At 38.5% G+C, this 27,958-nt stretch overlaps 3 protein-coding genes across 4 annotated transcripts; 1 reads left to right on the top strand and 2 right to left on the bottom strand.

The window, feature by feature from the left end:
• The first annotated feature begins 3,069 nt into the window (after window positions 1–3,069).
• Window positions 3,070–7,618, top strand: ckap4 (cytoskeleton-associated protein 4). The gene is made up of 2 exons (XM_015396788.1): window positions 3,070–3,390; window positions 6,037–7,618. Exons 1-2 carry the CDS (start codon window positions 3,070–3,072, stop codon window positions 7,321–7,323), a joined length of 1,608 nt encoding a protein of 535 aa, XP_015252274.1. The 3' UTR covers window positions 7,324–7,618.
• Window positions 7,619–9,715: 2,097 nt separating this feature from the next.
• Window positions 9,716–14,375, bottom strand: ikbip (IKBKB interacting protein). Of its 2 annotated transcripts, XM_015396790.1 has the most exons (4): window positions 13,946–14,375; window positions 13,756–13,873; window positions 10,796–11,017; window positions 9,716–10,353 (listed from the first exon to the last, which is right to left on the bottom strand). In XM_015396790.1, exons 1-4 carry the CDS (start codon window positions 14,149–14,151, stop codon window positions 9,787–9,789), a joined length of 1,113 nt encoding a protein of 370 aa, XP_015252276.1. In that variant the 5' UTR covers window positions 14,152–14,375; the 3' UTR covers window positions 9,716–9,786. The 2 variants fall into 2 exon arrangements, with proteins under 2 accessions (XP_015252276.1, XP_015252275.1); XM_015396789.1 differs by lacking the exons at window positions 9,716–10,353; window positions 10,796–11,017 and adding an exon at window positions 11,068–12,236.
• Window positions 14,376–15,489: 1,114 nt separating this feature from the next.
• On the bottom strand, window positions 15,490–26,179 carry LOC107098899 (ADP-ribosylation factor GTPase-activating protein 3-like). Its single transcript, XM_015396786.1, has 14 exons — window positions 26,109–26,179; window positions 25,865–25,996; window positions 25,679–25,759; window positions 25,051–25,144; window positions 24,905–24,964; window positions 24,752–24,798; window positions 23,359–23,513; window positions 23,131–23,262; window positions 22,918–23,043; window positions 22,662–22,817; window positions 19,661–19,787; window positions 19,419–19,506; window positions 18,629–18,753; window positions 15,490–18,544 (listed from the first exon to the last, which is right to left on the bottom strand). The coding sequence occupies exons 1-14, from the start codon at window positions 26,133–26,135 to the stop codon at window positions 18,527–18,529; spliced, it is 1,368 nt and encodes a 455-aa protein (XP_015252272.1). The 5' UTR covers window positions 26,136–26,179; the 3' UTR covers window positions 15,490–18,526.
• Between the last annotated feature and the right edge of the window lie 1,779 nt (window positions 26,180–27,958).

Raw genomic sequence — 27,958 nt, forward strand, 5'->3', positions numbered from 1 at the left:
TGTCACAGCGCCCACCGGGCGGGCGGAGACATATGCTGCGTTCAGGATCCGCTCGGAAATAAAGCATCATCTCGCAGATAATTTTTTTGTTGTTGTTTTTCTTTGTAGTGCGGCGCCTTGCACAAATTTTAATTTCTAAAAACACAGAAATGATCTTTTATTTGACAGACAACCAGGGGCGGAGCTAGATGGGGGGACATGGCCACCATTAGCCAATCACTGGCCACCCCTATCAATTTTCCTCACCTAATAATCAAGTGGAATATTCAAAACATTTTAATTTTTTATATAATATTTACTTTTTTTTCATATATTCATAAGTAATTTATAACAAAAACACACATCAATATACTACTGATAAGTAAAGAAACCCTGCTCTTTTCAGAACTAGATTTTGAGTTTTATAGGGTAAAGAGAAAATTATGTCTCTGCTTTCATCTAGGAGTCATGGATAAATAACTATTTTAATAAAAACATATTAAATAATTAATTTATGTAGATAATAGTACTTGTAAATATCAGTTTAATGCAGAATAAAATTGATAAAAGTAGGTAAGTAACAACGTTGGAAAAGATGTTTGCCCCAGAACTCAAAACTGAAAGAATTTAATCCACTATACCTTTTATCTAGAAAGCATGGATGTTTAAATATATGCATCTATTTGTTAGCAAAGGCTGTAGGAAAGTAAAGTTCGTCTTTATTTAGAAAATGTGGATGTTTTGCTCGTTCATTTTCCTGTTGGAACAGTGTAGATTGACCCTAAAGTTCTGGTGCCTCTCCATTTTTGGCCACCCCTTAGTGGTCACTGGTTGTTGCCCAGCCACCCTTATAAAAATTTTCTGGCTACGCCTCTGCAGACAACCATGTCCACGGCCCAGGTGGGTGAAGCTGTCAAAATGTATATTTTAACTGAAATGCTTTTTGTTCACATTACCCCTAAACACACCATCTTAATAATGAAACATGGTAATGGCAGCATCATGGTGATGGGATGCATTCAGTAACAAAAAACAGAATTCATTCTTTATTGAAAGCCTGTTAGAGGCTACAGAGGACCAAAGACTTGAGGGGAGGTTAACATTTAACAGGACAATGACCTTCTGTATATACGCAGAGCTACAATGGATTAGTTTAACTCAAAACATATAATCTGTCAAAGTCCTGGTCTAGATGGATAGAGAACCTATGTCAAGATTTGAAAATAATACTCTCTACATAACTAGCTCGATTGAACATTAGACATTTTAACCTAAATGTACAAATCTAGCTTCAAAGAAACATTAAACTTCTGTTTATTTCCCGACAGCTTTTCCCCCTTTCAATTACATTCTGTTTTATTGCATGTTTACCACAAAACATCTGTTAGGATATAATAAATAAACTAACACAGCTCAAATCTATAAACATATAATCAAATTAACAGCATCTTAAATCAAATGCAACTCAGTCTTAAAAACTCAACTTTTTTACATTCAAACTGCACAATTCAGTTAAAGAAAAATACTACTCAACTGGTACATTACATAATGCTTCTCAGATGTGACTAAATAATAAAAGAGTTGGCTTATAAAGAAGGTATGAGACAATGATCTGATTAATATAATTTGTTTTTAGGGTCTCTTTTTTCTAGAAATAGAAGCTAAAAATTATAAATGGGGAAAAAATATATGACAAATGCAGCATTGAACTAACAATTAAAGTAATGTCCAAATCTGTAATATAAATAGTTGCAAACGTAACAGAGAACACGTCTAGTTTAGATTTAAACGCTCAGCTAGCGCCACCTGGTGGTGAGAGGTATGCAATAATACCACAATGATTCAGAAAGGTAAACGTATTTACTGACAATACATGGCTTTTAAAAATCCTACTCAGATCTGAGATTATGAGATTAAAGTCAGAATTCTGAAAAAAAGTGAGAATTCTGAGATTAAAGTCTGAATTCTGAGATCAAAGTCAGAATTCTAAGATCAAACTCAGAATTCTGACTTATTCTGAAATTTAAGTCTGAATTCTGAATTATCCTGATTTATTCCGAGATTAAAGTCAGAATTCTGAGAAAAAAGTCTGAATTCTGAGAAAAAAAAATCTGAATTCTGAGATTACAGTCAGAATTCTGAGATTAAAGTCAGAATTCCGACTTTTTTCCCCATATTAAACTGAAATAATAATTAAAAAAATCTGTTAACTTTTTTATTTTTTCTGTGGCCCTAATCCTCTTCCATGCACAACTCCTCCTTCATCTTTATCAGTGAAGCTGAGTGCTTCCATATCTCCTCCTTCATGGTGCTCATCTACTTCAAGATCCAAAATTGGTAGATTAGTCTAATTTCTGAGATTAAAGTCAGACTTTTTCCCCCCATAATAAACTGAAATAATCAGTTAGGCCCTAATCTTCGTCCGTAACACTGAAACCATCGCAGGCATTGAGTTTGAACCACTTTATCCGATGACTTTGTGAGTTTTCAGACATGCATATTTCAGAGCAGTCATGTAATTATGGATGTGGCTGCCTGCAGACCACAGCTGCCACGTATGAAAGGAGGAGCATGTTGGAGGAAAGCAGGGAGCTCCTCCCTGCGCTGAAGCAAGTTTACATCAGGCATGCATCATCATGTAGAAATATAAACATGCATAAAACAGGCCATTTATTGAGGTTGTTTGATGAATGGTTGGTTTCTGGAATAAAATGTGCAACTTTTTAATATCGGAAAGTTTTAACATGACTATAGAAGTTGATAAGTTCCAGAAGGCTTTCCTCCCTATTTATTTAGGAGAAAATCCTGCAAATATAATGTCTAACTGGGATGTTTTTAAAACGACACAAACCTTTTATTGTTTTTAGTAGTTTTGTAGGTTTTTATTAAACTCCTGGAGGGTCTGTTTTACGGACAGCCCCCATCCGCATACTTGGATGCAAAAAAAGCCCCGTGGAAAGACACGACGCGCTCCCTGATACGCTGCTGCTCCAGCAAGAGGGGCTGAACTGGGAACCCACTCCATCCACGACAGCACAACCAGATCTCCTTCCTCACACATTCATTCCGGACCGAGTCTCCGCTGGAAACATGACCACAAAAAACCGATCAAAGAACAGCGAGAAGAGCGCAGCGTCCAGCCAGGATGACGCGCCTAAGAAAAGCCAGAAAAGTAGCGGTGCCACCAACGGGGTGAGTGGCCCCGAGGGGCCGCAGGGGCCCCGCTCAGGTAGCTGTCTAGGGCTTCTTGTAACCACGGTATTTTATATCGCTATGATAGGGGCTGCTGGGTTTGCAGCTTTTTATTTACAACAAGTTGTGGAGGAAGTCCGACAGATTCATGCAAAGCATGAAGAGAGCGCGCGGCGAAGCGGAGAGATGGGCACCAAAATGGAGAGCTTCGTTCAACAGGTGAGAAAAACAAAACAAAACATGAGAATCAATTAAACATTATTTGAACGAGGGATTTGATTTCTCCTTGTTTAAGAGATTTAAGTTTGGATAAAAGTAATACTGTAATTATTAGTATATTATAGCTCCTTTGCTGTAATGATTTCTAATCAGCTACTGATGATACATCTTGTAATGATAAGAGTCACTGTGACAAAAACCCAGTGTGAACTTCAACCAAAAGCATCTAAAAACATGACTTATAAACTTTATTATAGCTATAAATAATAAAACTAAAAAACTTTATTATTCTTAAATAATCAAAAAGTGTGGACACTTGTTTTAGAACCACTTTTTATTAACAGTTGAAGGTCTTTTAGGACAGGCATCCGCAACCTCTGCCCTCGAGGCCCGCTTTCCTTGCTCCAGCACAGCTGATTTTAATTGAAAGCTGATTAACAGGCTTTCGGTCTACTGCAATCATTATAATCTGCTGTGCTGAAGCAGGGAAACCTCTAAAGCCTGCAGGACAGTGGGCCTCAAGGACCGAGGTTGGGGATGCCTGTTTTAGGACATGTCTCTACCGGGTTTTTGCACCCAGAGGCTAAAAGGTTCTCCACATTCTTCTTGACTTTGACTAGACCAGGGGTCTTCTAAGTTTTCCAGGCCAATTGTCAGGGTTTGAGGACCCAAATGCAGAGGTAGGGAGGCAGAGGTGAGTTTCTTGTAGATTTAATGAAAGGTTAACTGACAACTAGGCAGGAATCCAAAAATCAAACATGAACAAACTAAAACAAACCAGAAACCATGGAGACTAGAGGGGAGAACTATCAATACGAGGAAGACACAGTAAGACAGAGTTAGAGGAAGTTTGACAAGGAACCAGCACTGAGGGACTGCACAAGGAGAGTATTTATGACTAACTGAACAAAGAGAGGAGTAACGAGCAGATTGGGAGCAGGTGTGAAGGGAGCAGTCTAAGGAGCTAGGGAAAAAGGAGACCAACACAAGAGGGCAACAAATAAAAACCTGAGAACTGAAATATAACCAGAAACACAAGCAAATAAGCATTAAACCAATAAGACTAGAAAACATGGAGCAAAGTTAAACTGAATACTCAAAAGAAAAGAAAACATAACAGAACCAAGACTGTGACACCAAGGACCCCCAAACTGATCACAAGATGAGCGGGGACCCCTAATTATATAAATTGTATTAAATTGTGTTATATCAAACTGGTCCTATAGTCACTCTTTTTACAGCTGGAGCAATAATGAAAGTAATTTCGCCCTTGATAATTAAAATATTTCTGATTCCTGGTTCATGGGACAGGTGTTGTGAATGAAACGGTGCCCAGCTTGAAAGAGCTCCTGTGTGTCGCTGAATGTGTGCATCTTCTGCCTCCATTTATCTGTTTACTACAGTGTGTTGAATTCATGTTAATGTGGATTTAAGACATTTCAATAAGTATAAAAAATTGCCGGGGGGCATATAAAAAAAAAAGTCTAATCACCCAAAACTTTCACGACCTCCATGCAGCACCTCCGTGGACCCCTTAGGGGTTGCGGACCCCCTGTTGAAGACCTCCGGACTATATAGACCATCTAAACTGCTATTGAAATAATTTAACGGGGAAGCAACATCAGTTAAATAATACTATTAATAAACATTGCTAAAATTACAGCTTTTATTCATTAATGCATAAAAAAACTGTTCAAAGAAACGTCATGAAGTCATATAAAAGATATGAAACGATTTTTAAAAAAGAAAAATGATAGGAAATTCATCCTGTTAAATAAATTTTTATCCTGACAGATTTAATTTGCAAATCATTTTCAACTTTCTTGTTTTGATGCTACTGTGTAGAAAGGCAGTGATGGTTCACCTGATTTTAATTACAAAATGATTACACTTAGTTTAAGGAAATGAAATGTAACAAAAAATATTTACATAAACTAAAATAGCCCACAGGCTGTCAGTTAAATATCTCTGAAGGAAATCATTCTGATTTAGTACTCACTTCTTGGTACTGATTTTTTTTTTTTTTTTTTGTCATTTCTAAAAAGGGGGAAAAGACCACCTTTACCACCAAAATGAACAATGCATAAAACAAAAATTGAAACAGCTGGAACTGTGAGAAAAAAGGCTGCCCCAGACATGACGGTTCCACCACCGTACTTCAAAGCTGGAGTCTTAGATGGAAGGAAGCCTTTTTTGCCCTAATATCATAAATGTAAACCATGTAAATCCTTTGCTGCAGTTTAACCAGAACTGTGAGCAAATGATCAGAGGAGACCAGATTGGAGCTTTTCAGCAGAAACTTAATGGAAAAAGTGCTCTCTGTGAAGCACTTTTTTTTTAGGTTTTAGGGCACTAGTGGCTCTTTTTTTCCAACAGTAGGCTGACAGGAAAAGGGGTATAAGAGAGAGGGAGAGACATGCGGGAAAGGACCACAGGCCTGATTCGAACCTGGGTCGCCCTTGTCGAGGACTAAGGCCACTGTACATGGGTCATGCGCACTAACCACCACCTGCATGCCCTAAAAGGAGATTTAACAAAGAAAACTCTTTCCTGCCTGAAAATATTTTTTTTTTGAGCAAATTATGGGTGAGATGTTGCAATCAAAATTCGATATTATAATGTGGATTTTTTTCATGTCTCATCAAGGTGGAGTCACTCCGAAGCAATGTGGACGGGCTGGAGTCATCACTGGGCATCACACGGGTGGAGCTGGAGGCAGCAGTGAGCCGCATGAAGAGGGGCGAGTTAGAGACCAGGAGGGTAGAGGAGGCGCTCCAGAAGCTCCAGAATGATCTCATCAGGGATCTGTCGGAGGGAATCAGGGAAGTCAAGGAGGCTCGAGAGAAGGACTTCTCCTCTCTGGAGACGACCGTGGAAGAGCGCCTGGCTGAGGTGAGCCAGTCCATCTCCGCCAGCGTGGCTGAGTTCGCAGAGGGTCAGGGAGAAGCCCAGCGGCAGCTCGCTGACCTCAAAGCCCGTCTGAGCGACACAGCAGACCCCACGCTTGTCAAACAGGAGCTCTCCGCCATCGTTGAGGTTGTAGCTGAAATTAAAACAGCCAAAGAAGCAGCAGATGATACTACCAATTCCCTCAGAATGCAGATAAGTTCTGTGAGAGAAGAGCTTCAGACACGCAACAAGGAGGTCACCTCTCTGTCTCAGGAGCTCGAATCTGTGAGGTCGGTGGTGCAAGAGACCGCCGGGAGCCTGAGGGAGTCTCTATCTGCAGCGGAGGCTGGAGTGCAAGGCCTGGGGGAGCAAACTGTGAACCTGCAAAGCAGCTTGGAGCAGGTCACCGATGCTGTCCGCGCTGTCGAGGAGCGAGCGAATGCAGCAGCAGCTCAGGCCCTGAGAAGAGCTGATGATCTGGAGACCAGGGTTAAACTGTCAGAGGAAAACAGCGATACGCTGTCTGCATCACTGTCAGACCTCAGCAGTAAGGTGGAAGGGCTGCTTGCCAAATACGACGGGCATGAAAGCAGCTTATCTGCACAGGGGGAGGCAGTGGGGAGAGTAAAAAATGATCTAAAACAAGAGCTGGAGGATTTAAAAAGCCGTATGGAGAAGCTTCAGTCCAACATAGGTCTGAGTGGAGAGGAAACTAAGCTAGCTTCAGAGAGCTCCACTCCTCTGCAGGTGGAGCTGGAGAGCTTAAGAACAGCAGTTGAAGAAGTGAGGAGCGAAGTAGCAACGTTAGAAAGCCACGATCTTGCCATTCGCACTCTAGAGAAGGCCTTGCAGGAGACCAAGCAGGAAGTTGATGGTTTAACAGGAGCTAAGCGAGATGAAGGACAAAGCAGCCTGGAGGAGCTGCAGAACAAATTAGCTGCTTTCGTTGAAGCCCAGAACCAGTTAACAGCAAAGAACACGGGTTTGGATGAGCAGCTGGAGGAGCTGGAGAAGAGACTGACTGTTTTGGAGGACAGAATATAGATCACCTGTAACACAATGAGGCGTTCACTGCCTTTCAGGAAGAGAGAAAAACACCAAAGACTATCATGTAATGTCACACCACAATGCCTGAACAGGAGACAAAAGCTCCACAGTAGAATTTTAAGATGTAATTTCAAAAAGGTGGCATGGATGTCTTGATGCTGTAAGTCTTGTTAGAACAAAAATAATAAGAGGAAACAAAGAAAAAAGAACTGCTGATCTGTGAAGTTCAAACCTACATTCTGCACTGTAGTTTCATTCTCTGATGTTTGTGTTCTTATTTTTTTTATTTTTTTTTTTATTTTTACAAAAAAAAACCCTCCAGTTGCAAAAGGAAGAAATTAAGCACTCCTTTGTTTACTTACGTTTTTCACTTGTTAGATTTTTTTTAAAGAATAAAAACACCTTTTGTTCCAAAAGTGAGTTTTTCTTTTTAATGACTGAAATTTGTGATAAAATTATTTTGTTTAGCACCTTGTTGCTACGCAATGCGAAACAAGGTGCATTTTGGGACAGCAAATAAGTGAAGCACAGATACCAGTGTTTTAAATCCTTTAGGACAAAAATATTTCACCCAAAATTTAATATTTATGTAATTTTATACCAAAAGTAATTCCAATTTAGTTTTTTTTTAAGATTATTGTATCAAAAACCTTTGAACTAAACCTTACATGATGCATATTCAGGTGCAAAATAAAGATTATTAATTGTAAATACACTGTCATCAGGTTAATGGATTTAAATTAATAAAATATACTTATGGTACTTAAAATAATAAATGTATTTATATCAGATAAAGTTCATTGTACTACGTTAAGGTATCCCTCATTATTATGCAATTTAAACAAACTTTATGTATTTGGAATAAATACACTCATTAGTAGTAATTTTGAGTAACTACTTTAATCATTTTATAAAAAATAAACATGGAAGTTACGTATTTTAAATACATAAGCTGTATCCAACTAATGAATAAGCATCATGTAAGGTTTATTTAAAAGATGTGTGTTGAATTTATGAGGAAAAAAGTAAGTGGGAATTTGTAATGTAATAAAATTACACAAATCTTAACCTTTGGGAGAGGCCATAGGTTACCATGGAGCTAGCAGCATCATGCTGAGGGATGCTTCTTCCTAGGAGAACGGAAGTCAGTCCAAGATGAATGAACCTATGGAAGCGTTTCAGAAGCCTGACGTCATGACGATTCTGCACTACATATGTGGGGGGTGTCTTTTACGCGTGGGGGAACAGAGTAGGTACTATATGGCCGTCTGTGACGTCAGCTGCACGGCATCTATTAGAGGCTGCAAAACAAGAGACTGGAATGGAAATTTATGACCCTTATTATACAGCCAGATCCAAAAATATTCACATCTTAAAGTTGGTCCAGTCAAAACTTTAGCCTCAGATTAAATACAGGCATAAAAAAAGAGCAGCGTGAATCTGGTAGAGACGTACAGGAAAAGACCTGCAGCTGTCATTGCACAGTGAGCAGATTCTACTAAGCACCGGCTGAGGAGGTGGAATACAAATGCATGCCACACTTTTCAGATTCTTATACTAAAAACTCTCCTGATACTTTAAGCATGCTATATGCTGGTCAATCACATGAACCCCTCCCTATGTGAAAAACATCAAAGGGAGAGAATGCTTTCATCAATGGACGGTGGATAAATAAGGAACACTAAAACATCTGACTGATTTTATTTGCCATTTAAATTAATCTGAAATTAGTCGAGTAACAGTTTCTTATTTTCCATCTAAGGTGTTTGGTGTCATGATCTCAGCACTGATGCATGGTCTGATCACTCATTTCACACACATGCTTAGCTCCGCCCAGTTCTGATTATCTGCTTATCGGTTTCACCTGCATTAACATCTATTTAACCAGCCTTCAGACCAGTCATCAGTGCCAGATTATTTCGAGCCTGGAACTTTTACCTGACTCCATCTTGGATTCTCCTTCAGTGCCTCACTGGATCTCTGACCTCGTGGCTCTGACAACCGACCGTGTCTCACACACTGGCTTTGGCTTCGCCCTCTTGATTATCCTGCCTACATCTGTCGGCTTGGTTCTGATCTCCTGCCTGTCCTCTGACACCTGCGTCTGGGACTCGCTGTGCGTTAACCGCTGCGCCGCATTGGCAGCCAGCTGGCTGGAACAATACACTACCTCTGGACTCAGACTGATTGATAAGACCAGAGGTTCCTGCCTTAGACGCCGTCCATCCAATTCTGTTGTTAATAAAACATTCTGAGAAATCTAAATGTGTTATCTGCCTTGAATCCCTGGATCCTTCTGTTCTGAGCCCTGATATGCTTGTTTCCCTGTAGGAAAAAATCAGATTCAGTAAAACTTGGTGTTAAAAACATGATAGAAAATTACAGATTTTTTTTTCTTCATTTCTAATCTTTATTGCAGTAGTTTGACAGGTGATCACAGAGTAGTGAAGGTAACGTTCATCAGTTTAGGTTTGGCATCTCTCCAGTGTCTGATATGTCAGCCATCTGACTAACCTGTTTAGTTGTAACACTTAAATCTCCCTCCACTGCAGTGAGGTTTGATAAAGTCTGCCGGAGCTCAGCGATCTCCCGCTCCCTCTCTAAGAGATCTTCTGCCAGTTGTCCAATCCTGAGAATCAGATCAGACACCTGAGGCTCAAACCCTTCAAAGTCTCTCTTAATGGAAGCCACCTTTGGTTTGAGGTCAGCGGCGAATGTGAGCGTCCTAATGAGGCGGGCCCGGCCGCTCTCTAGCTCCTGCAGACGCTCTGAGATCTGCTGGTCCGCGGCTGTGAGCGTAGGGATGTGCTTCCGGAGCTGCTCTATGGCCTTGGTGTTGCGTTCAGACGCAGATCTGAGATTGGAGATCCGGTCGACGCTGCTGGCCAGAACGTCGCCGATGCGTTTGACCATGCCGCGCTCCACCTGATTGGTCTTATCCTCCAGCTCTCCAAGCTGCGTCAACATGGAGTCCAGCTCTGAACGCAGACCCTCCATCCGTCGCACATCCGTCCTGACAGAGGACACCTGCAGAAGCAGCACCAACATACACTTTCATGACAATTTACTGTATTTTACCAATCTTCATGTGCAACAGTGGAATAAGACTTAAAAATATTTGATTTAACAAGAACTTAATGCATAAGTTAAAACTCAGCATGGATATGTGGTTTAATCTCACCCAAGTTTTAACCTTTTGACAACAATTATTGCATTACGATAAAAAGATGGACATCATTGTAAGATGCCGGAACATTATATTTGGACGAGCTAAATCACTTCTGGAGGCAAAGATTATTTGTAGGCTGACCACAAATAATCTTATAAACAATTTTAAGCACAAACTTGATTCATAATTAATCATACGATAGGGTTTTAATCAATTTTAGCCCAGATCTCTATTATTTAAACTAGATGTTTGACATTCTCGAGAAACACTCCACTATAACAAGAGAAGAAAGTAAAACACCTTATTGGTGAAGTCCTTTGTGATGGCGGAGGTACGATGTTCGATTTGCTCCACAGCGTCTCTCAACGATGTCAAGCTGCTATGAAGCTGCCCCTGTTTGTCACTCAAACCGGAAGCCCAGTCCTTCAGCTGGACGATGTCCTGCTCCAGAGTCTGCAGGCGAGGGGCCAGGTTCCCCCGCTGGGCCCCGAGACCCTCCAGCTTCTGCTGAACGCTTTCAAACTGAAATGGGAAACACAGTTTACCAAACTCAAGAAAAATGCAAAGAGCTCATCTTTATTCTTTTAAAAAAGTTACTTTATTGAGTCAAAACAAAATAAAAACATCTCCTGTTTTCAGTGTTTGAAAATGTGACAATATCACTTATAACACGTGTAATACTGAGATCAAGAGCAGCCAAGATGTGACTGCTGACATCTGTGATGCTATTTCTGAGGTAAAAATGTTAAAAAAAAAAAAAAAAGCAAATGCAACACTTGATTTGACTAAAAAACTACAACAGAAAACATTGAGAAAAGCCCTGGTTCCCAAACACTCATTCAATAATGTCATTCTGAAGACGTTCAGATGCTTCGTTTAGCTCATTTTCCGGCCACGGCTCATCCTCGTCATCTTTCCATTCCTCATCCTCCAAAGTGTCCGGGTCTGTTTGGGTCTCCGCCCTGTTTCCCCTCAGAACCCTGGTGAGTTCACTGACTGCCTCTTTAACTACGGACAGCTCATTCTTCATCTTCAGAATGCTGTTTTGTGCGTGCAGTGTGTCCAGCTCCTGTCTGATCTCCAGGATCTCGTTCAGAGCTTTCAACATGCTGTCTTCCGTCCCAAACACCTGCAGCGTTGCCTCCTCCAACCTCCTCTCTGCCCCGTTTAGATCGCTGTTCAGCTTCAGGATCGAGCGTACAGCCTCCTCCACTTGTGGAAGGTTCTCCTCACACTGCTGAGCCTTGGGGATGTAATCCTGGAGCTGGGAGCTCAGCTCAGCCTCCCTCTTGGTGAGGCTGCTGATCTGCTCCTGCAGCTTATGGATCTGTTTGGTGTTCCAGTCCAAGTGATCTTGCGCCCGCTTGGCATCGTCCTCTTCCGTCCGCTCCAGAACCCGGGCGTTCCTCTTTGTGCTGTCCTCCAGCTCCTCCAGCCTTTTCGCCAGCGTCCGCGCCTTTTGCTCCGCCTCGTTTACCTGCTCCATGGCGCCGGCGTGGGCCTCCCTGGCCTCGGCCTTCAGGGCCACCAGGTCCGAGTTGATGGCCGCCAGCCTCTCCTGCCACGTCTCCGTCACGTTGAGGAAGTGGGCATTAACCGTCTGCAGGTCTCGGGAAGCGGAGTTCTCTTCGGCTTGCATTGCCATGATAACGCTGTGGAGAGCGGAGATGTCCTGCTGGAGTCTGGTTGCCATGGAAACCGTAGAGAGCGCCTCCTGAAGGTCGTCCTCGGATGCAGCAAGCTACAGCCGCAACAAAAAAAGAGTAGCGCTGTTTCTGTGAAGCTCTTTGACTCTTTGTACAACAGAACGACACTGTTGGAGGTTTTCCTGAAAGTCTACGGCAAAGTTTTTATAAACAGCAGGACTCATGTTCTGTTTACTAACTAATGCACTAATAGTTCACATTTAAATGCTTTAAGAGCAGAGAAAGGTTGGCTTGTAGCTCAACATGTTTAAATATCTTAGTTTATAACTAGAAAAGAGAAAAGAAATTCATAAAAAAAAATGAAAAGTACGTACAGGATTTCTCTTGATTGTCAAACAAAAAAACAAAATTCAGTTAACATTACATAAGATTTAAAGATTCACTTCACATTTAGTTATCTTATGATTTAATTCTTTTTATATAGCAGCTTCAAAATAATATTTCAAACTAACTCATTGACCTTAGGAGAGATGGCCCCGATCATAAGCAAACAGAGCAGCTGCTTTAGACCTGCACACCACCAGGGGGCTTATAAAACTGCTAAAACTAAAACAGCTTGGTTATTAAATGGACATGAAAACTATCAATAGTAATCATTACTAGTAGTAAAGGCTGATTTATACTTCGAAACTAGGTCGTCTGCGTAGGTGTTGCAGTGAACAAAAAGACGTCCCCGCCCCCTCCGCAGACACTCTGCTGCACCTCTCCCAGATTGTAGTTGACTGCAGACAGTGCCGCAGACAGGAGGCCGGCTTGTTCTGATTTTATAAACTGCAATTGTGGAAAACAACTCGTGACGTTGGACCAAATAGAAGAGCAAGGTGTGTGAGAACAAAGAAACCCTTTTAGCACCTGGATGCCCGCTCTTTTTCACACTCAAGTCCCTCCGTTGTCGCACAAACTTGCCCCCACTTCCTCAACGCCTCTGCCGTATCTAGACCCACAAGTAGTTGATGATTCTCTTGCGTTGTGGCGTGGAATATAACATGTCGCAGACCACGCTTCAAAATTGAGCGTAAATCAAAAATGTCTGCGTCACGCTCACTGCGACACACTGCTGCGGGGAGTATAACCAGCCCTTAAGGGTTACTACATTTATTATATTTGTTAGCTTTTATCCTCAGATTCCCTTATAAATAATTTGGGAAATGTGGTTTTAAAAAACCACAACACTCCTTTCTGGCTTTTACATGTAATCAAATTTATTTCTTGTTTTTCTTCTATGTCAAATAAAAAATTAACTATTTTTTACTTAAAATATCACATTAAATTTCCTATGTTAGCTATTTAAATTTTTTTTTTATTATTATTATTGTCTAAATAGGTTTCTATTTCGCTGATTGACGGAAGATATAATTGGTTCAGCTGTGAAAGGCTGGCGCCCTCTGCTGGCGTGGAGGTTCTAAACAGCTGACATACTGCATGTCTACTACTGCGGCTCAAGTTGATTTTTTTATCACGGTCGAAGTTGATAAATGAAAGAACATTTCACTAAATGTGTAATATTTTGACACAGCTGTTAATTAGCAGTGCTGCAGGAATATGAGCACTCACCTTCTTGGAAACTTTAACCATCTCCTCCTCCATGACCAACAGGCTGGAAGTTTTTTCGTGCAGAGCTCTGTACTTCTCTTCGATTTGAGAGAACTTCTCATTCTGTTGCAGCACCATCCTGGATGATAGAAACACACTCAGCAAAGAAACAACAGAAAAGAGATCAAAACTATAACTGTCCCGAACTTACCAACTCAGAATTCCGCAAGCTACAAGCGACAGTAAACACATCAAACCTTTAACGTCTGAAGCTGAGGACTTTTTATTTGCCCCACTGTTCTCTGCTTCTTCCAGCTTCGCTTTTTGCGCTTCATCCTTTCCGTTTGCAGTGGAATTGTGCGAAGTTTCGTCGTTCTGTTTTAGATTCTTCCTCCTCTGTTTAATTTCCGCAGGCATTTTAGCAGTGAGAGAATAAAAACCGAATTAAAGTATTTAACCAGGCCTTACTTTGGGAAAAATGCACTCAATTATTTCAACGGGTGTAGAATAAAGTGGGATATCGTTCTAAAAAACAAGTTCATAGTTAAAAAAGCAAGATATGCCCGTTAATAACAGCGGAGATTAGCAAAAATTACCGCTACAAAACTCCTACTGTGCCCGCTGGCAAAATGTTACCTTCGCGGGCAATTGGTTATTTTATAACCAAAACAAAGACGGTTTATCAAAACCGCACAACTAATACGGTAGTAGTTAGCTATCATCTAAATCCGCACCGACTATTCTGTATCAAACTTAAAATTTAATTTTCTGTTGCATTCTCCGCACTTATAAACTGCAGCAGTGGTAATATTTAAAATTCCGACTATGGAGGAGTTTCCATGAACGCAGCAGGAAGCCACGTTGGCGAGAGGTTTTGTTCTGAATCTCACTAATATTAGAGGATTTTAATATTTTAATTACGAAAAATAAAGGTTATATAAATGACCTACCATCTTAACCTGGAAAGCACTATATTTTTCTTTAACAATTTTGTAAAATGTGACTTTATATGTCCATATGTACCAATTAAATACCATTATTCCAACTATGTAAAAATGATAAAAGATGTGAAGTTTATAGCATTTCATTTAAAAAAGGCAAAGACCCAGCCATAATTTTAAAGTAACAAGCCACAAGGTTCTTAAGTTACTCTGAGGAATCCACATCTTTATTTTCTTCATACTTTTCATATTAAAAGCACAAAAACAATATTTATTGAAAATGTAACTGTCTAAAAGAGAACATAATGAAATAGTTGAAATGATCAGGGACAAATCAAGTCCTTTATTAACCTATTATTCTCTCATGGAGCCTAAACTGTTAACTCTGTGATTTAGTTTTAATGTACCTTAATACATAAATAAAAAGACAACTAAACTGTGTATATGGAAATCTACAAGTCGGGCTAATTAATAGCAATTTGAAAAAAAAAAATACAAAAAAAAAACAGACTGGAAGCTGCGGTGCTGTAAGGTTTCAGCACCGCTTAAATGTTTGATTTTTGTCATGTTAGAACCATAACACTCAATCACTGCACAGCAGTCTCATCACAACGCATCGCAATGTATATCCAGACTGAGCAAATGATTTTGTCTTATGCTGCAGACAAAAAAAATGTTGAAAAATATATATTAAGAGGTTTTCTGGAAAGGTAGCATAAAACTAATTGTTCATTTAAGATGCCATGTGAGGCAAAAAAAACAAACAAACAAAAAAAAACAAAAAACAATGATAAGATCCTGAGCATACCATACCACCGTGAAACATGGTGGTGGAGGCATGATGCTGTGGCGATATTTTCCCCAGCTGGGACAGGGAAGCTGCTTAGAGTAGATGGAATATTGGACTTAGGTAATAAAGAGAAGTAGTAAGGCAAAAAGAACTTTATTTTGGCACAGCTGCAGAGTTCCTGCAAACATTTGTGTCAAAAAAACCAACAAAAAATGATTATTGATAGCTTTATTTTATACATAAATGACAACCAATAGCTCTTCACAACACTATACTACACAGCTATTACTGGAAAAGCTATGGTTCCATCTCATCTTCAGGATCTGTCTTCTACAAACTGCGGAAGGATAATGAAAAATTGAAAAAGTGACATTGTTTGTAACCAAGCAAAAGGACAAAGCAAAAAAACAAAAGTATAATTAACTCTGAGTCAAGGAACATTGACGTCAAAGCTGCCACGTGCAAATTATCATTGTTTCCTTCTGGAGTAATCAGGTAACAAGAATCCAAATACCGGTATAACATTTCAATCAGATTGAGTGAACTAGAGTTCGTTGGATCAAAGCTTATAGTGATGGGAGTTAACTTGTCCAGAATCTTAAGCAGTCAAGTAAAAGGTAACAGACATCTAGAAGGTGTTAGCAGTGCCAGCTTTAGGAACTACGATTGGAAAATAGGTGACTAAATATCAGATTCACTTCATAAAGAATCCATGAAGTTGGCAGATGGTAACTCTGGAAATTTCTAGTCCACTTTTGAATGTCTCACATTTTCTGAGCAAATCCTAAGCAGTATTGACTGAATACCTGCTGGCCTGACAGACAAAGAGCAACAGCAATGCATGGAGGTCCTCTTATGTTTTTACAACTATTGTATTGCAACGGGATGAGTGATCTAACCTACTTTGCATACCAAATATATTGGAGTAGATTAATGAAGTATCCAAAAAGGAGACGCTTTTCAAAATGGGACTGAATAACACAGCAGCCATGAAGATTCAACAGCAACATTAACTACAAAAATTCATCTGAAAAAAACTTTGTAAATTCAACAAGTTTCCAAATGAAAAAAAAAAATGTCAATACAATCCAACCTTACAAGCTTAAAGGCACCTTTTCATTGTAATAACGCTTCATATTCAAATAGTGACAATAAAGTGGCAGCCCGTTTAGTCAAAAATGAAAAGAAAAAAATCCATTAAATAGTGCAATAAATTTACAAAAAGGTAAATTAATATTTTAATAGTCTAACAAGTGTTTTTTTTTTATTTTTTATTATTATTGTGTAACGAAAACAGAAAAAGATTGTCTTTGGTAAAAAAAATTCAAATTAGTTAACAGAAATCCCATTTTTCCATTTATAATTTTATTTTACTACATAGTAAAAGTCATGTTTCTTTGTGTCATTTAATTCCCATTAAGTTTAGACGGAGTGCTGATGAAAATTTAACAGTCAGCAGGGGGTAAATATTATTTTACATTTCTTAAAACATGTATTTGAAACAGTTTTTATTGTGAAATTATGCTGAAACAAACTTCTACCTTTTTAGAAAACTAAAATTGGTTGAAGAACTCTGAATTTAGGCATTTTCAGGACAAAGATCAGACCTACAGGCTCCCTAAATATTCCTTAGGAATGAGGTTTTTCCACACATCTCAAAGCCTCGTGTATTTCTGGCTGGATTTTAGGAAAAAAAGGCTAATTTAAATTGTTTGGTTTTCCTGGCAGTGACTACATTTTTTAGTACAATAGAGGTCGGAGTTTCCCCAAAGCCTTTTTCAGTCATGCATAATCCATTTCTAAACCAGTTTTGGATTATTGTCTAGTTAAAGCAACCAGCTGCCCCCTCAGAGAAAAGGACATTTATTGGAGTATTACAGGACGTAACTAGAACCACCAGAGTTTCAACCTGTAAATAACTGAAACCTGCTGGGACATGAGTGTTGAGTCTTACTAAAATTAATTTAACATCCTCAGGGATAGGAAGGTGCTCAGCAAGAAAGAACATGGGCCAAATTTCAATTATCCACAGGGAAAAGCCAAATACCTTCTAATCAGAGGATGAAACGATGAATACTGTACCATATGTCAAACATGGTGGTAATAGCGCTATACTGGGGGCCTATTTTGTATACTTTTACGTCAAAATGAAACTATGAAAACAATAAACTACTTCTGGTCTTTAAATTTATCTTAATTCCTGAGCTCGATGGTTTAGCCCAACTGGGTGTTTAAACAGGTTCTTAAATGGACCCGAAAGGGCTTCTAGAACAGTCCTCAGCATGAATCATTGAAAAGTAGACTAGTATATGTATTGAAGACTGATAATCAGACTTATTTAGTTCTAATCTGTAAAACTCATTCAAGTTGGCTGTTGCCTAAAAAAATATCCCAAGGGAAAAAAAGCAAACTGGATCCTTAAAAGTCCAAAATCAAAAAGACTTTCATAGCGTTGGTGAATGTTAGAAAATCACTGATCGGCATTCTACAAAATCTTCATCAAGTATTTCTTCCTTTTCTAACTTCATTTGTTTGACCTTTACTTAAAACGTAAACAAAGCAAAATAAAATAATCGGTTATAGCTCTTCAGAATGTAGATGAAAACTATCTGGCTCCTTCAGGTTTCGGTTATCGTTTTGTTTGGTCTGGTCTGTAAGTGCACTTCGGGAGGTTAAAGGACACTTTGAAGCTTTTTTCGACTAAACCGAGAGAAATCTGTAGCAGCATCATGATGGATGGACCCAATTAACAAATCTGAATCTAGTGTGAACTCAATAACGTTAGATAAAAAGATGGAAACACCTTCTTCATGACACTTTGAAGCTACTTGATCTGCTAACTGAAGCATTTCTAAATACATAAACCCAGGAACCTTAAAGCAGAGTAACAATATTCAAGTCTAAGTTAAACAGAAGATATCTCATATCTTTTATATCCCAACACGTCACTTAATTCCAAAAATATACACAAGGTAATTTTTTGGTAATTGTGCAGACTTGCTACAAGTATGGACGTCTCTTCAAAGCTCACTGGAAATGGTATTTACATCCAAAATGTCCCTTAGGAATTGTAGTGGTCCTAAAGAGGAAGAAGACAATTAGCTCATCAAGGAGGGACGGATATTTAAAGATTTTATTCTGGAGTTTAAAGTTTTTCACTGACCTGAATTGTGTTGACTACGCCGCTAGCCATGACCGACAGTTTCCCAGCAACCGAGCGCATGCCGAGTTTGAGCCCTGACATGTCTGGAGCGCTGGGCAGGACGTTGGTCAGGCGATAGGAGCCTCCTGTGGAAATTGACACGGAGCAAACAAAGACTTGGCTCATTTTCAATTCCAACTGCATTTTAATGACATCACCGGTTTCCAAATGTTTAAAAAAATATATATATTTACTGTATACATTTTATTTTTTCTCATATCTCACCAACTACATCTTGTAGCATTAGCTTAACTAAAATGTTATGTTTATACAACCACTACAAATCTCACTAAAGTAAATTCTTCTGATGAAGGTTGTTGGAGCTACACCCATCTAACTGCTGCTAACATTTTATATTCATGTTCACCATATGATGAATAACAGACAGATGATGCTCAATATGGAAAGCTTTTAAATCCCATTATAGGGTGCTGGTTTGTTAGGAGTCCAAGCTACTGCTCTCAGACAACGTTTCTGCTCATTTCCTCTAGCTCTCTGCATAGAACATTATCAGGCTCACTTTATTTACTCACATTAGGAGGATTTTGCAATTATTTTCCCTATGATGTGTTTCATTCCCTCGTGTTTTTTGACTTATTTCTCCACTTTGCACAAATATTGAGAGTTATAAAACTGGAAATAAAAGGAAGTCTTGAATCTATGAAGTATCCTTTAAAATGATTAAGACCTAACCTTTTTACTGCAGAAGCAAAATTATTTATTTCTATAAACAAATAAAAAGTTTTCTTACCAGTTTCTTTCTTTGGATCGTCAAAAAGATCAGCTGAACTTATTGAGGCGCTCCCTGCAAACCTCTCCAGTCGCGTTCTGGTTTCATACTGTTACAGAAAAATATATATTTTTAAAATCCTTGTCTGCTATCGGTTTGTATAAATTTTATTCAACCGTCACCCCCTGGTATTCAGGCAGATGCATTGAAGAAATAACTATTTTATGGTATTTTCTTCTCTTTTTTGTGACTAGGTACGTTACCTCAGAGTTGTCTTGTTTTCCAAAATACATATCAGAGGAGATTGCTTTGACATCACCTCCAAACTTTTTCCGAGCCTCTCCAGAATCCGAGATGGGTGTTGAGTCTGCTTTTTTTCTGGACACCGTTCTGTTGACAGAAAATAATTAGCAATACAAGGTGGAAACTTTCAACAAATTCATTTTTATAAACAAAATGTAGACACATTTTGATGCAATCTGACATAAAAACATTTGCAATACTTTGATGACTCATATCATGAGCTTTATTACACTTAGAAATTACCTGAAATCACTTGGACATAAATAAATGTAAAAAAAAATTACAGGGCAAGGTAAATTTACAGCCAAATCAGTTCATACCCTCATTTGCTACCCATTGATTCTCTTTGTGTTACTCTGAACTACCCAGGTAAAGTTCTGCAGTTAATATAACATGGAAAACTAAACATAGTAATTCAGTTAAAAATAAATGAGACATTGGTGCCCCCTTGTGGATAATTAGATATGGATAATTCTTTTCATAAATGGGTGGAAGCAGATGTTTCTGTTTAATGCTGATCTTTCTTTATGCCTTTTGGATATTAATCAACCCAAGTTTAACAAGTAATGTTTTTCCAAGATAATTTTTGAAATGAAAAGAAAAAAACATTACATATAATTATAAAATAAAAGAAAAACAACAATTTTGTTTTAAAGGTTTATTTGGAGGAAAAACTCAGACTTAAGTCTGGTTAATTCCTAATGGATCCTTGTATAAAGTTATAATTTTTTTTTTCATTTTATGAAGATTGTCTGCTTTCATTAAAGCAATAAAAGTAAAGTCTTGTCTTTATCAGTGGTGTAACAGGCCTGCAACGACTTTCCAAAGTTCTTTACTGAGAAAATACAAGGTATTAGAAAAGCAGTCTGTACGTTAACATCAACTCCAGTACCAATGCTCTCAGGAGTTAAAATAATAATATTTCATCCACAGGTTTTGTTAAGAAGGTTTTACCTGTTTGAGTCTGAATTTATTCAAATCATAAACACATTCCTTATGTCAGGTTTTTCTCCCAGGCCTTAAAAACAGTAATTATCAAAACCATTGTTCAAAGAGAGAAGCTTGGAAAAATTGTCCTGCAGAACTACAGGCCCATCTCAAACCTTCCCTTTATCAGTGAGATTGGTGAAAAAGCAGTGTGTTATACAGTTAAAAGTTAAGAATGACCTGCTGCTTTGATGCCTTCCAGTCAGGTTTCTGATCAAACCACAGTACCAAGAACCCCTGATGAAGGTGTACACTGATATCTGTATAAATTCAGACTCTGGAGAACCACAGTGCTGGTATTATGGGACCTCAGTGCAGCGTTTGATACTGTTGATCACTTGTTGATCCAAATCCTGCATGCACCATATTTTTCTCCAACTGAATAAAAAAAACTAAGATAATAATCTTCAGACCAAAGGAGGAGTTAACTCACAGCTTCAGCTATCATAGCTAGAGACCTCTGATTATGGCCAAAACCTTGATGTCATGATGGACTCAGACCTGAGCCTTCAGAGGCATGTGAAGGCAGTTACTAAGTCAGCCTTTTATCACCTGATGAACATCTCCAGGATTAAAGGACTAACTTCCAAGTGGGATCTAGAAAAACTCTTTCATGCATTTATCTTTAGTAGAATTGATTATTTCAACAGCTTTGCCTAAAATTCCATCAGAAAGCTGCAGCTGATAAAACACTGCTGCTTGTGTTCTCACTAGAACTAGGAAAGTAGAGCACATCACCCTCGTTCTGAAGTCCTCCACTGGCTCTCTGAAGCTCAGAGAATAGACTTTAAAATCCTTCTGTTAGTCTTTAAATCAGTGAATGGATCAGCACCTCAATACATAAAAGATTTGTTGTCAGTGTATCAACTGCCCAGACCACTCAGGTCTTCTAGTTCAAGCCTACTCTTTACACACAGAACTAGAACCAAACATGGAGAAGAAGCATTAAGTTCCAATGCTCCACTGATCTGGAACAAACACCAAGAATACTGTAAAAGTGCTGAAAGCAAAGTTAGAAACCAATTTGTTTAGAGCTGCCTTTGACTGTTGAAATTAGACTGCTAACTGAGGTATTATTCGTTTTAAGGTTGTGATTCAACTGTTTTATTTACTTTACTTGCTTTTATTTTTACTTGATTTTATTTCCCTTCACGTTAAGCACCAGGAACTGTCTTTGGGCTAAATTAATAATAATCTAAATGTATTAATCTCACATTGGAGAAATTCACCTCTGCATTTAACCCATCCCCTTGGGGAGCAGTGGGCAGCCATTGTGTAGCTCCAGTGTGGGGTTAAGGGTCTTGCTCAGGAATCCAGAGCGGAGGCTGTACGGATCGAACCGGGTTTGGCTTTGAATAAGCAGTTTCTTTGTGTTGCCGACATGTGAGTCATTGTATAACATTTACCTTTTAGTGTTAATCATTTCCCAGAAAATTATAGATTAATACGGTAAAAAACTTTTTTTTTTTAACAGTTCGGGTTTAACAGAATACACTTGATCATTCATAATGATCTTATGGTAAAATAAACTGGTTCATATCTTAGTTAAAAGATTTTAGTTTTTGGATACATCAGATAAAATATTACTAAAACACCTTCTGTTTTAGATGCCTTTAAATAAAATGTATTACTATCAAATTACAAATTCATATCCATAACTTAACAGTCAGCTGCCAGGATCAGGATTTTTCTTTAGATTAAAGCAGAAAAGAATGATGCAATTGTTTATGTCCAAAAAAATGCAAGGTTAGAAATCAGATTTGATCATGAATATATGACTGTAAAGATAGCAGAATATGTTATCATGGACTCAGACCTTACATTTAGCAAACGCATGATGTTTACATTTAGCAATCATAAAGGATATAACTAAACCAGCTTTACGCCATCTCAAGTAAACAAGCCTGTTCTTGTTTTGATACAGAGCTAAACAGGAGGGTGGGTTAAAGGGCAGAACACAATAAAGGATTTTACCTGTCATCAAGTGAAGACATGGTGGAGGACAGGTAGAAGTCTGGCTCTGGTTTCTTGCTCTCCTTCATCCATCCTCCCCCGTTTCCATCATCAGCTCCCCACCGTGTGGAGAAACTATCAGAGGAGTCTGTTTGATCTTCAAACCGTGACTGGTGCCTAAAGATAAAAAAACATGGTTTATTTGATCAACATCAACTAAAGAACTGATAATATTAATAACATTAGGTCCAAGTTTATATATATATATTTATCCCACCTTGAGCTAAATGTTCCTTCATATTCATCTTCCTCAGCAAATCTGCGGCCTTTGGTGCTTTTGGCTCCAAGAGGACTCTCCTGTTGGATGATGTGCATATCTGACATAACGGAGTGAGAAACTCCGCTGCAGAGGGAGGAGGAGAAATATTTAAAATGAGCAGAAGAAGCAAAGAAAGCTAAAGATTTTAGTGGGAACTCTACATCACCGTACCTCCTCATGCCTAGACCCATGCCCAGTCTCTCTGCTTGCTCCTTCTTATTCCCCTCTAATCCCTTCAGCTTCTTCTCCTCCTGTTTCCTCTGCTGCTCTATATCCTTATAGGCCAGACGCATGGATGTTGTACTAAAGAAAATAGTAAGAAGGGAAGAAATGACATTAAGAAGGTGACGGTAAGTGATTTGTTTAAATATCACATGATAATACAGTTAGTGTTCTCACATGGACTCATCTGAGGGGACATTCCTCTTAGCATCTGAGGTAGAGCTCTCTTCCTTCTCTCTGAGTTTGTCCGCAGCCTGAGCGGCCTTCTCCACCTGAGAGAAATTCTGGCTGCTGACCTTATGAGCACCCAGTCCGCCTTTCTTAGAAGCCAGCTATAGACAGAGAGAGGCATTACGAAAGTTCAGTCTGTGCCAAAGCAAATTTAAAACGCAGAGTCCTAAAGATGATCAGTGGACATACCAGAAATAGAACTGAAATCTAGTTTAATAAAGATTATTACACTAAATGTAGAACTGGAACACATTTACAAGCTTAGCTACCCGATTACACTCGAGAGACATCACATACATTCTTAACTCCAAGGCTTTATACCTTGTCGTATTAGCCAGTGTAAAATTTGGGCTAAAAGACCACCTACCGTAGCTTAGTTTCATTATTGATATGTTTCAGCAGACTGATAAAGGGTCATTTCACTAATTTTTAGCATATGGATGAACCTGGATAAGCCTGACAACCAGAAGTGTCAAAAGAATTAATGTTTATTACTCCAGTAGAAATCCTACTGTTTAAAAACACTTTTGTAGAAGTTAGAGTATCAACTTAAGCTTTAAGTGTAAAAGTACCAGTTTTAAAACTAGAAAATAAAGTATAAAAGTAATACATGAAAAAATGTTAAGTATGGATGCATTCTGAGTGATAATTTCCTTAGACTTAATTAAACTAATTTTCTGGATGAAACAAATTATTTTGATGTTTATTATTTTTAAATACCGGTACCAACAGGCAATAATGCAAGTGAGCTCAAATGAAACAAAACTATTAAGTCTATTTTTAAAATGTAAGGAGTAGAAAGTAGAGATAATTGCAACGAAATGTAAGGAGTAGTATTCAAAAAATCTCTTAAAAAAATAATTACTCCAGTAAAGTATAGACAGCCAAAATTTCTACTTAAGTAAGCTAACAAAGTATTTGTACTTTGCTACTTGACACCTCTGCTGACAACTCAAAGTAGGACCAAGTAAAAGTAGAATTTTTGTTACATTTTAAGTTTGATGAGTTTCGGTTTGTTTTGTTTTTTTCCCCATTTTCTTTAATAACATTCTGATTTTCATTGTTATGCTACATTACGTGACAAAGTGCTGTGAAATTACCCTTTTTGAACAGAGGTAAGAAATTGTACATCTGTGCTAAAACAGTGTTTTAAAGTCCCTTTAAGCCTAAAGCTAAACAAACTAACACCAAGTATTCCCTTACGTTATCATTTCTGATCGTGGCTTGTTTTAAACTTAATGAGCTGCAGAAATACATAAACTGTTTTTATTATAATACAACACTGTATAGCAAAAACCCATGATTTGAAAATGTTTCCAATTATTTTTTTTAAATGTACCGTTTTCTTGGAAGCTGCTGGCTTCTTTTTTAGAAGTGAGGACGGCTCTGGAAATGAGGAGGAATAATAAGTTTAATGTTTTCACAATTATAATGATACAGTTTAAATACAATTAAAGCAGTAAATGATTTACGGTGAAACTTTTAAACAAACCTGGGGTTGATTTAGGGGAAACACTTAGCAGTTCAACACTTGGACCTTCTTCTGAATTTCCTGAAATCAAAATGAATGTTGGATCAACGATAATTCTTAAAAATCACAAATAGATGTTTTTATTATTCATCTCTGATTACAAATACCATTTCTATCTTCATCTTTTTCCAGGGTTGAAGACTTTTCTGACACAGGGTTGCTGAGACACATTTTTGCCATATTCAGATTTTCAGGCAAATCCTGCAAAAAAATATAACTTAAACCCAAATCTCCCTTAACTGGATAATTTAAGCATATACAAAACTTAAATTGAACAATAAACAAATAACTGCAGTTTAAGTAAAATATCATTTTAACTTGGATGACAAAATCTTCAATAAATATGCCTTAAAAAAGAAAAACACAGTGCATGTAAATCTACATGGTGTATGTATTATATTTTTACAAAAAAGAAATATGTAAAAGTAGTTAAAAAGTAAATTTTAAGGCACCTTAAAGAGGAGAAAAACTACAAAATGTAAATTTTAAGGGTAGCCTTCTTAAGATTCTACTAGAACCGTTTCACAATATTAATAATCAACTATAGCATGGAGGATTTCTACAGGGTTTAGAGGATCCTTTAAGTTTTAACCATCTAGAAAGCTCCTATCGCCCATAAAAAATATCTAGAGTTGATATATCTGGTTATACTGTTATCCATAATATCACATTATGGATAATAGAGTAAAATAAGTGTATCTTTTCAATGTTTCTGTACCTAATCTGGTCCTTTACCTGTGAGTGCAGACTGAAGAAGTCAACCTGCTTGTCCTCGGGAGAAGTTGGAGAAAGAGGACCCTGACTGTCGAGCCACAGCTGAAGTGAAAATGAGAAAATTTACTAATTTAGTGATCTGACCATGAAGACCCTTTATTTGATAAGCAAAGTAAGCTACATGGTAAGCCAGGAAGTTTGTTTTACCTCAGTCCCATGACGTCTGGTAGCTTGTGTTGCTAAAGTTTTGATCTTCTCTCTGTACAGCTGGGCAGCACGGCTGTTGTACTTTGCATTTGCAGCACTGGTTTTGCAACCATGCTGGTTGAAAAATGCAACCTGTCAAAGAGGAGTCAGAATAAACAAGAAAAAAAAACAGGAAATCAGCAGATTCACAATAATGTACAGAAATCTGAATTCAAATTAGGTGAAGACTTCCTCAGTTACTCACAGCGCTGGCATTTCCTCCAACTTGCATACATCTAAGCTGGAACCATGACCAGTTAAAATCCAGCTCAGTAGACCTATGCAACAGAACAGTATTTAATTAGTTTATTTATATAGCACCAATTCACAACACATGCCATTCCAGGCAACTTACAGTTCACCAGTCAAATTGATTCAAAGTTTTCTATCTAAGGAAAACCAGTTGATTGCATCGAATCATTGACTCAAATACAATCTCTCACACAAAGCATGCTTGTAGCGACAGTGGGGAGGAAAAACTCCCTTTTAACAGGAAGAAACCTCCAGCAGAACCAGGCTCAGTGTGAGCGGCCATCTGCTGAGGCCAACTGGGGTTCGAGGAGACAGAAGCAAAAAAAAAGATGTGTTCACAGTTGCTCAGGATCCAATCTGACAGAATCTAACATACAGTTCCTTCTCAAAATATTAGCATATTGTAATAGAATTCATTATTTTCCATAATATAAAGATAAAACTCGAACATTCATATATTTTAGATTCATTGCACACTAACTGAAATATTTCAGGTCTTTTATTGGCTTAATACGCATGATTTTGGCATCCAGCTCATGAAAACCCAAAATTCCTATCTCACAAAATTAGCATATTCCATCCGACTAATAAAAGAAAAGTGTTCTTTATACAAAACAAAGTCACCCTTCAAATAATTATGTACAGTTATGCACTCAATACTTTGTTGGGAATCCTTTTGGAGAAATGACTGCTTCAATGTGATGTGGCATGGAGGCAACCAGCCTGATGGCACTGCTGAGGTTTTAATGGAGGCCCAGGATACTGCAATGGCAACCTTTAGCTTGTTTAGTCTTGCGTCTCTCAACTTTCTCTTCACAATATCCAACAGATTCTCTACGGGGTTCAGGTCAGGAGAGTTGGCAGACCAGTTGAGCACAGTTATACCATGGTCAGTAAACCATTTACCAGTGGTTTTGGCACTGTGAGAAGGTGCCAGGTTGTGCTGAAAAATAAAATCTTCATCTCCATAAAGCTTTTCAGCAGATGGAAGCATGAAGTGCTCCGAAATCTCCTGATAGCTAGCTGCATTGACCGTGCCCTTTATGAAACACAGTGGACCAACACCAGCAGCTGACATGGCACCCCAGACCATCACTGACTGTGGGTACCTGACACTGGACTTCCAGCATTTTGGCATTTCCTTCTCCACAGTCTTCCTCCAGACTCTGGCATCTTGATTCCCAAATGACATGCAAAACTGATCAACAGCCTAGTGCTGCTTCTCTGTAGCCCAGGTCAGGTGCCTCTGCTGCCGCTTCTGGTTCAGAAGTGGCTTGACCTGGGGAATGCGGCAGCTGTAGCCCATTTCCTGCACACGTCTGTGCACGGTGGCTCTGGATTTTTCTACATCAGACTCAGTCCACTGCTTCTGCAGGTCCCCAAAGGTCTGGAATCGGCCCTTCTCCACAATCTTCCTCAGGGTCCGTCACCTCTTCTCATTGTGCAGCGTTTTCTGCCACACTTTTTCCTTCCCACCGACTTCCCACTGAGGTGCCCTGATACAGCAATCTGGGAACAGCCTTTTTGTTCAGAAATATCTTTCTGTTTCATACCCTCTTGCTTGAGGGTGTCAATGATGACCTTCTAGACAGCAGTCAGGTCAGCAGTCTAACCCATGATTGGGGTTTGGAGTGATGAACCAGGCTGGAAGTTTTAAAGGCCTCAGGAATCTTTTCCAAATGTTTAAATAATTAATTAACAATTTATTTGTTGATTTAGATTACTTTTTTAATGATATGCTAATTTTGTGAGATAGGAATTTTGGGTTTTCATGAGCTGTATGTCAAAAATCATTCATATTAA

The sequence above is a fragment of the Cyprinodon variegatus genome, unplaced genomic scaffold (genome assembly GCF_000732505.1).
Source record: "Cyprinodon variegatus isolate N-32 unplaced genomic scaffold, C_variegatus-1.0 Scaffold820, whole genome shotgun sequence".
NCBI classification, from domain to species: Eukaryota; Metazoa; Chordata; class Actinopteri; order Cyprinodontiformes; family Cyprinodontidae; genus Cyprinodon; species Cyprinodon variegatus.

Coding starts and splice junctions, on each gene's coding strand:
- ckap4 (XM_015396788.1), top strand. CDS start 3,070: ATGACCACAAAAAACCGATCAAAGAACAGCGAGAAGAGCGCAGCGTCC. Junction 3,391..6,036: donor TGGAGAGCTTCGTTCAACAG/GTGAGAAAAACA, acceptor TGTCTCATCAAG/GTGGAGTCACTCCGAAGCAA.
- ikbip (XM_015396789.1), bottom strand. CDS start 14,151: ATGCCTGCGGAAATTAAACAGAGGAGGAAGAATCTAAAACAGAACGAC. Junction 13,874..13,945: donor GCTTGCGGAATTCTGAGTTG/GTAAGTTCGGGA, acceptor TCTATCATCCAG/GATGGTGCTGCAACAGAATG. Junction 12,237..13,755: donor TGGTTAAAGTTTCCAAGAAG/GTGAGTGCTCAT, acceptor TTGCGGCTGTAG/CTTGCTGCATCCGAGGACGA.
- LOC107098899 (XM_015396786.1), bottom strand. CDS start 26,135: ATGCAAGTTGGAGGAAATGCCAGCGCT. Junction 25,997..26,108: donor TTGGAGGAAATGCCAGCGCT/GTGAGTAACTGA, acceptor CCTCTTTGACAG/GTTGCATTTTTCAACCAGCA. Junction 23,263..23,358: donor GTCCCCTCAGATGAGTCCAT/GTGAGAACACTA, acceptor TATTTTCTTTAG/TACAACATCCATGCGTCTGG.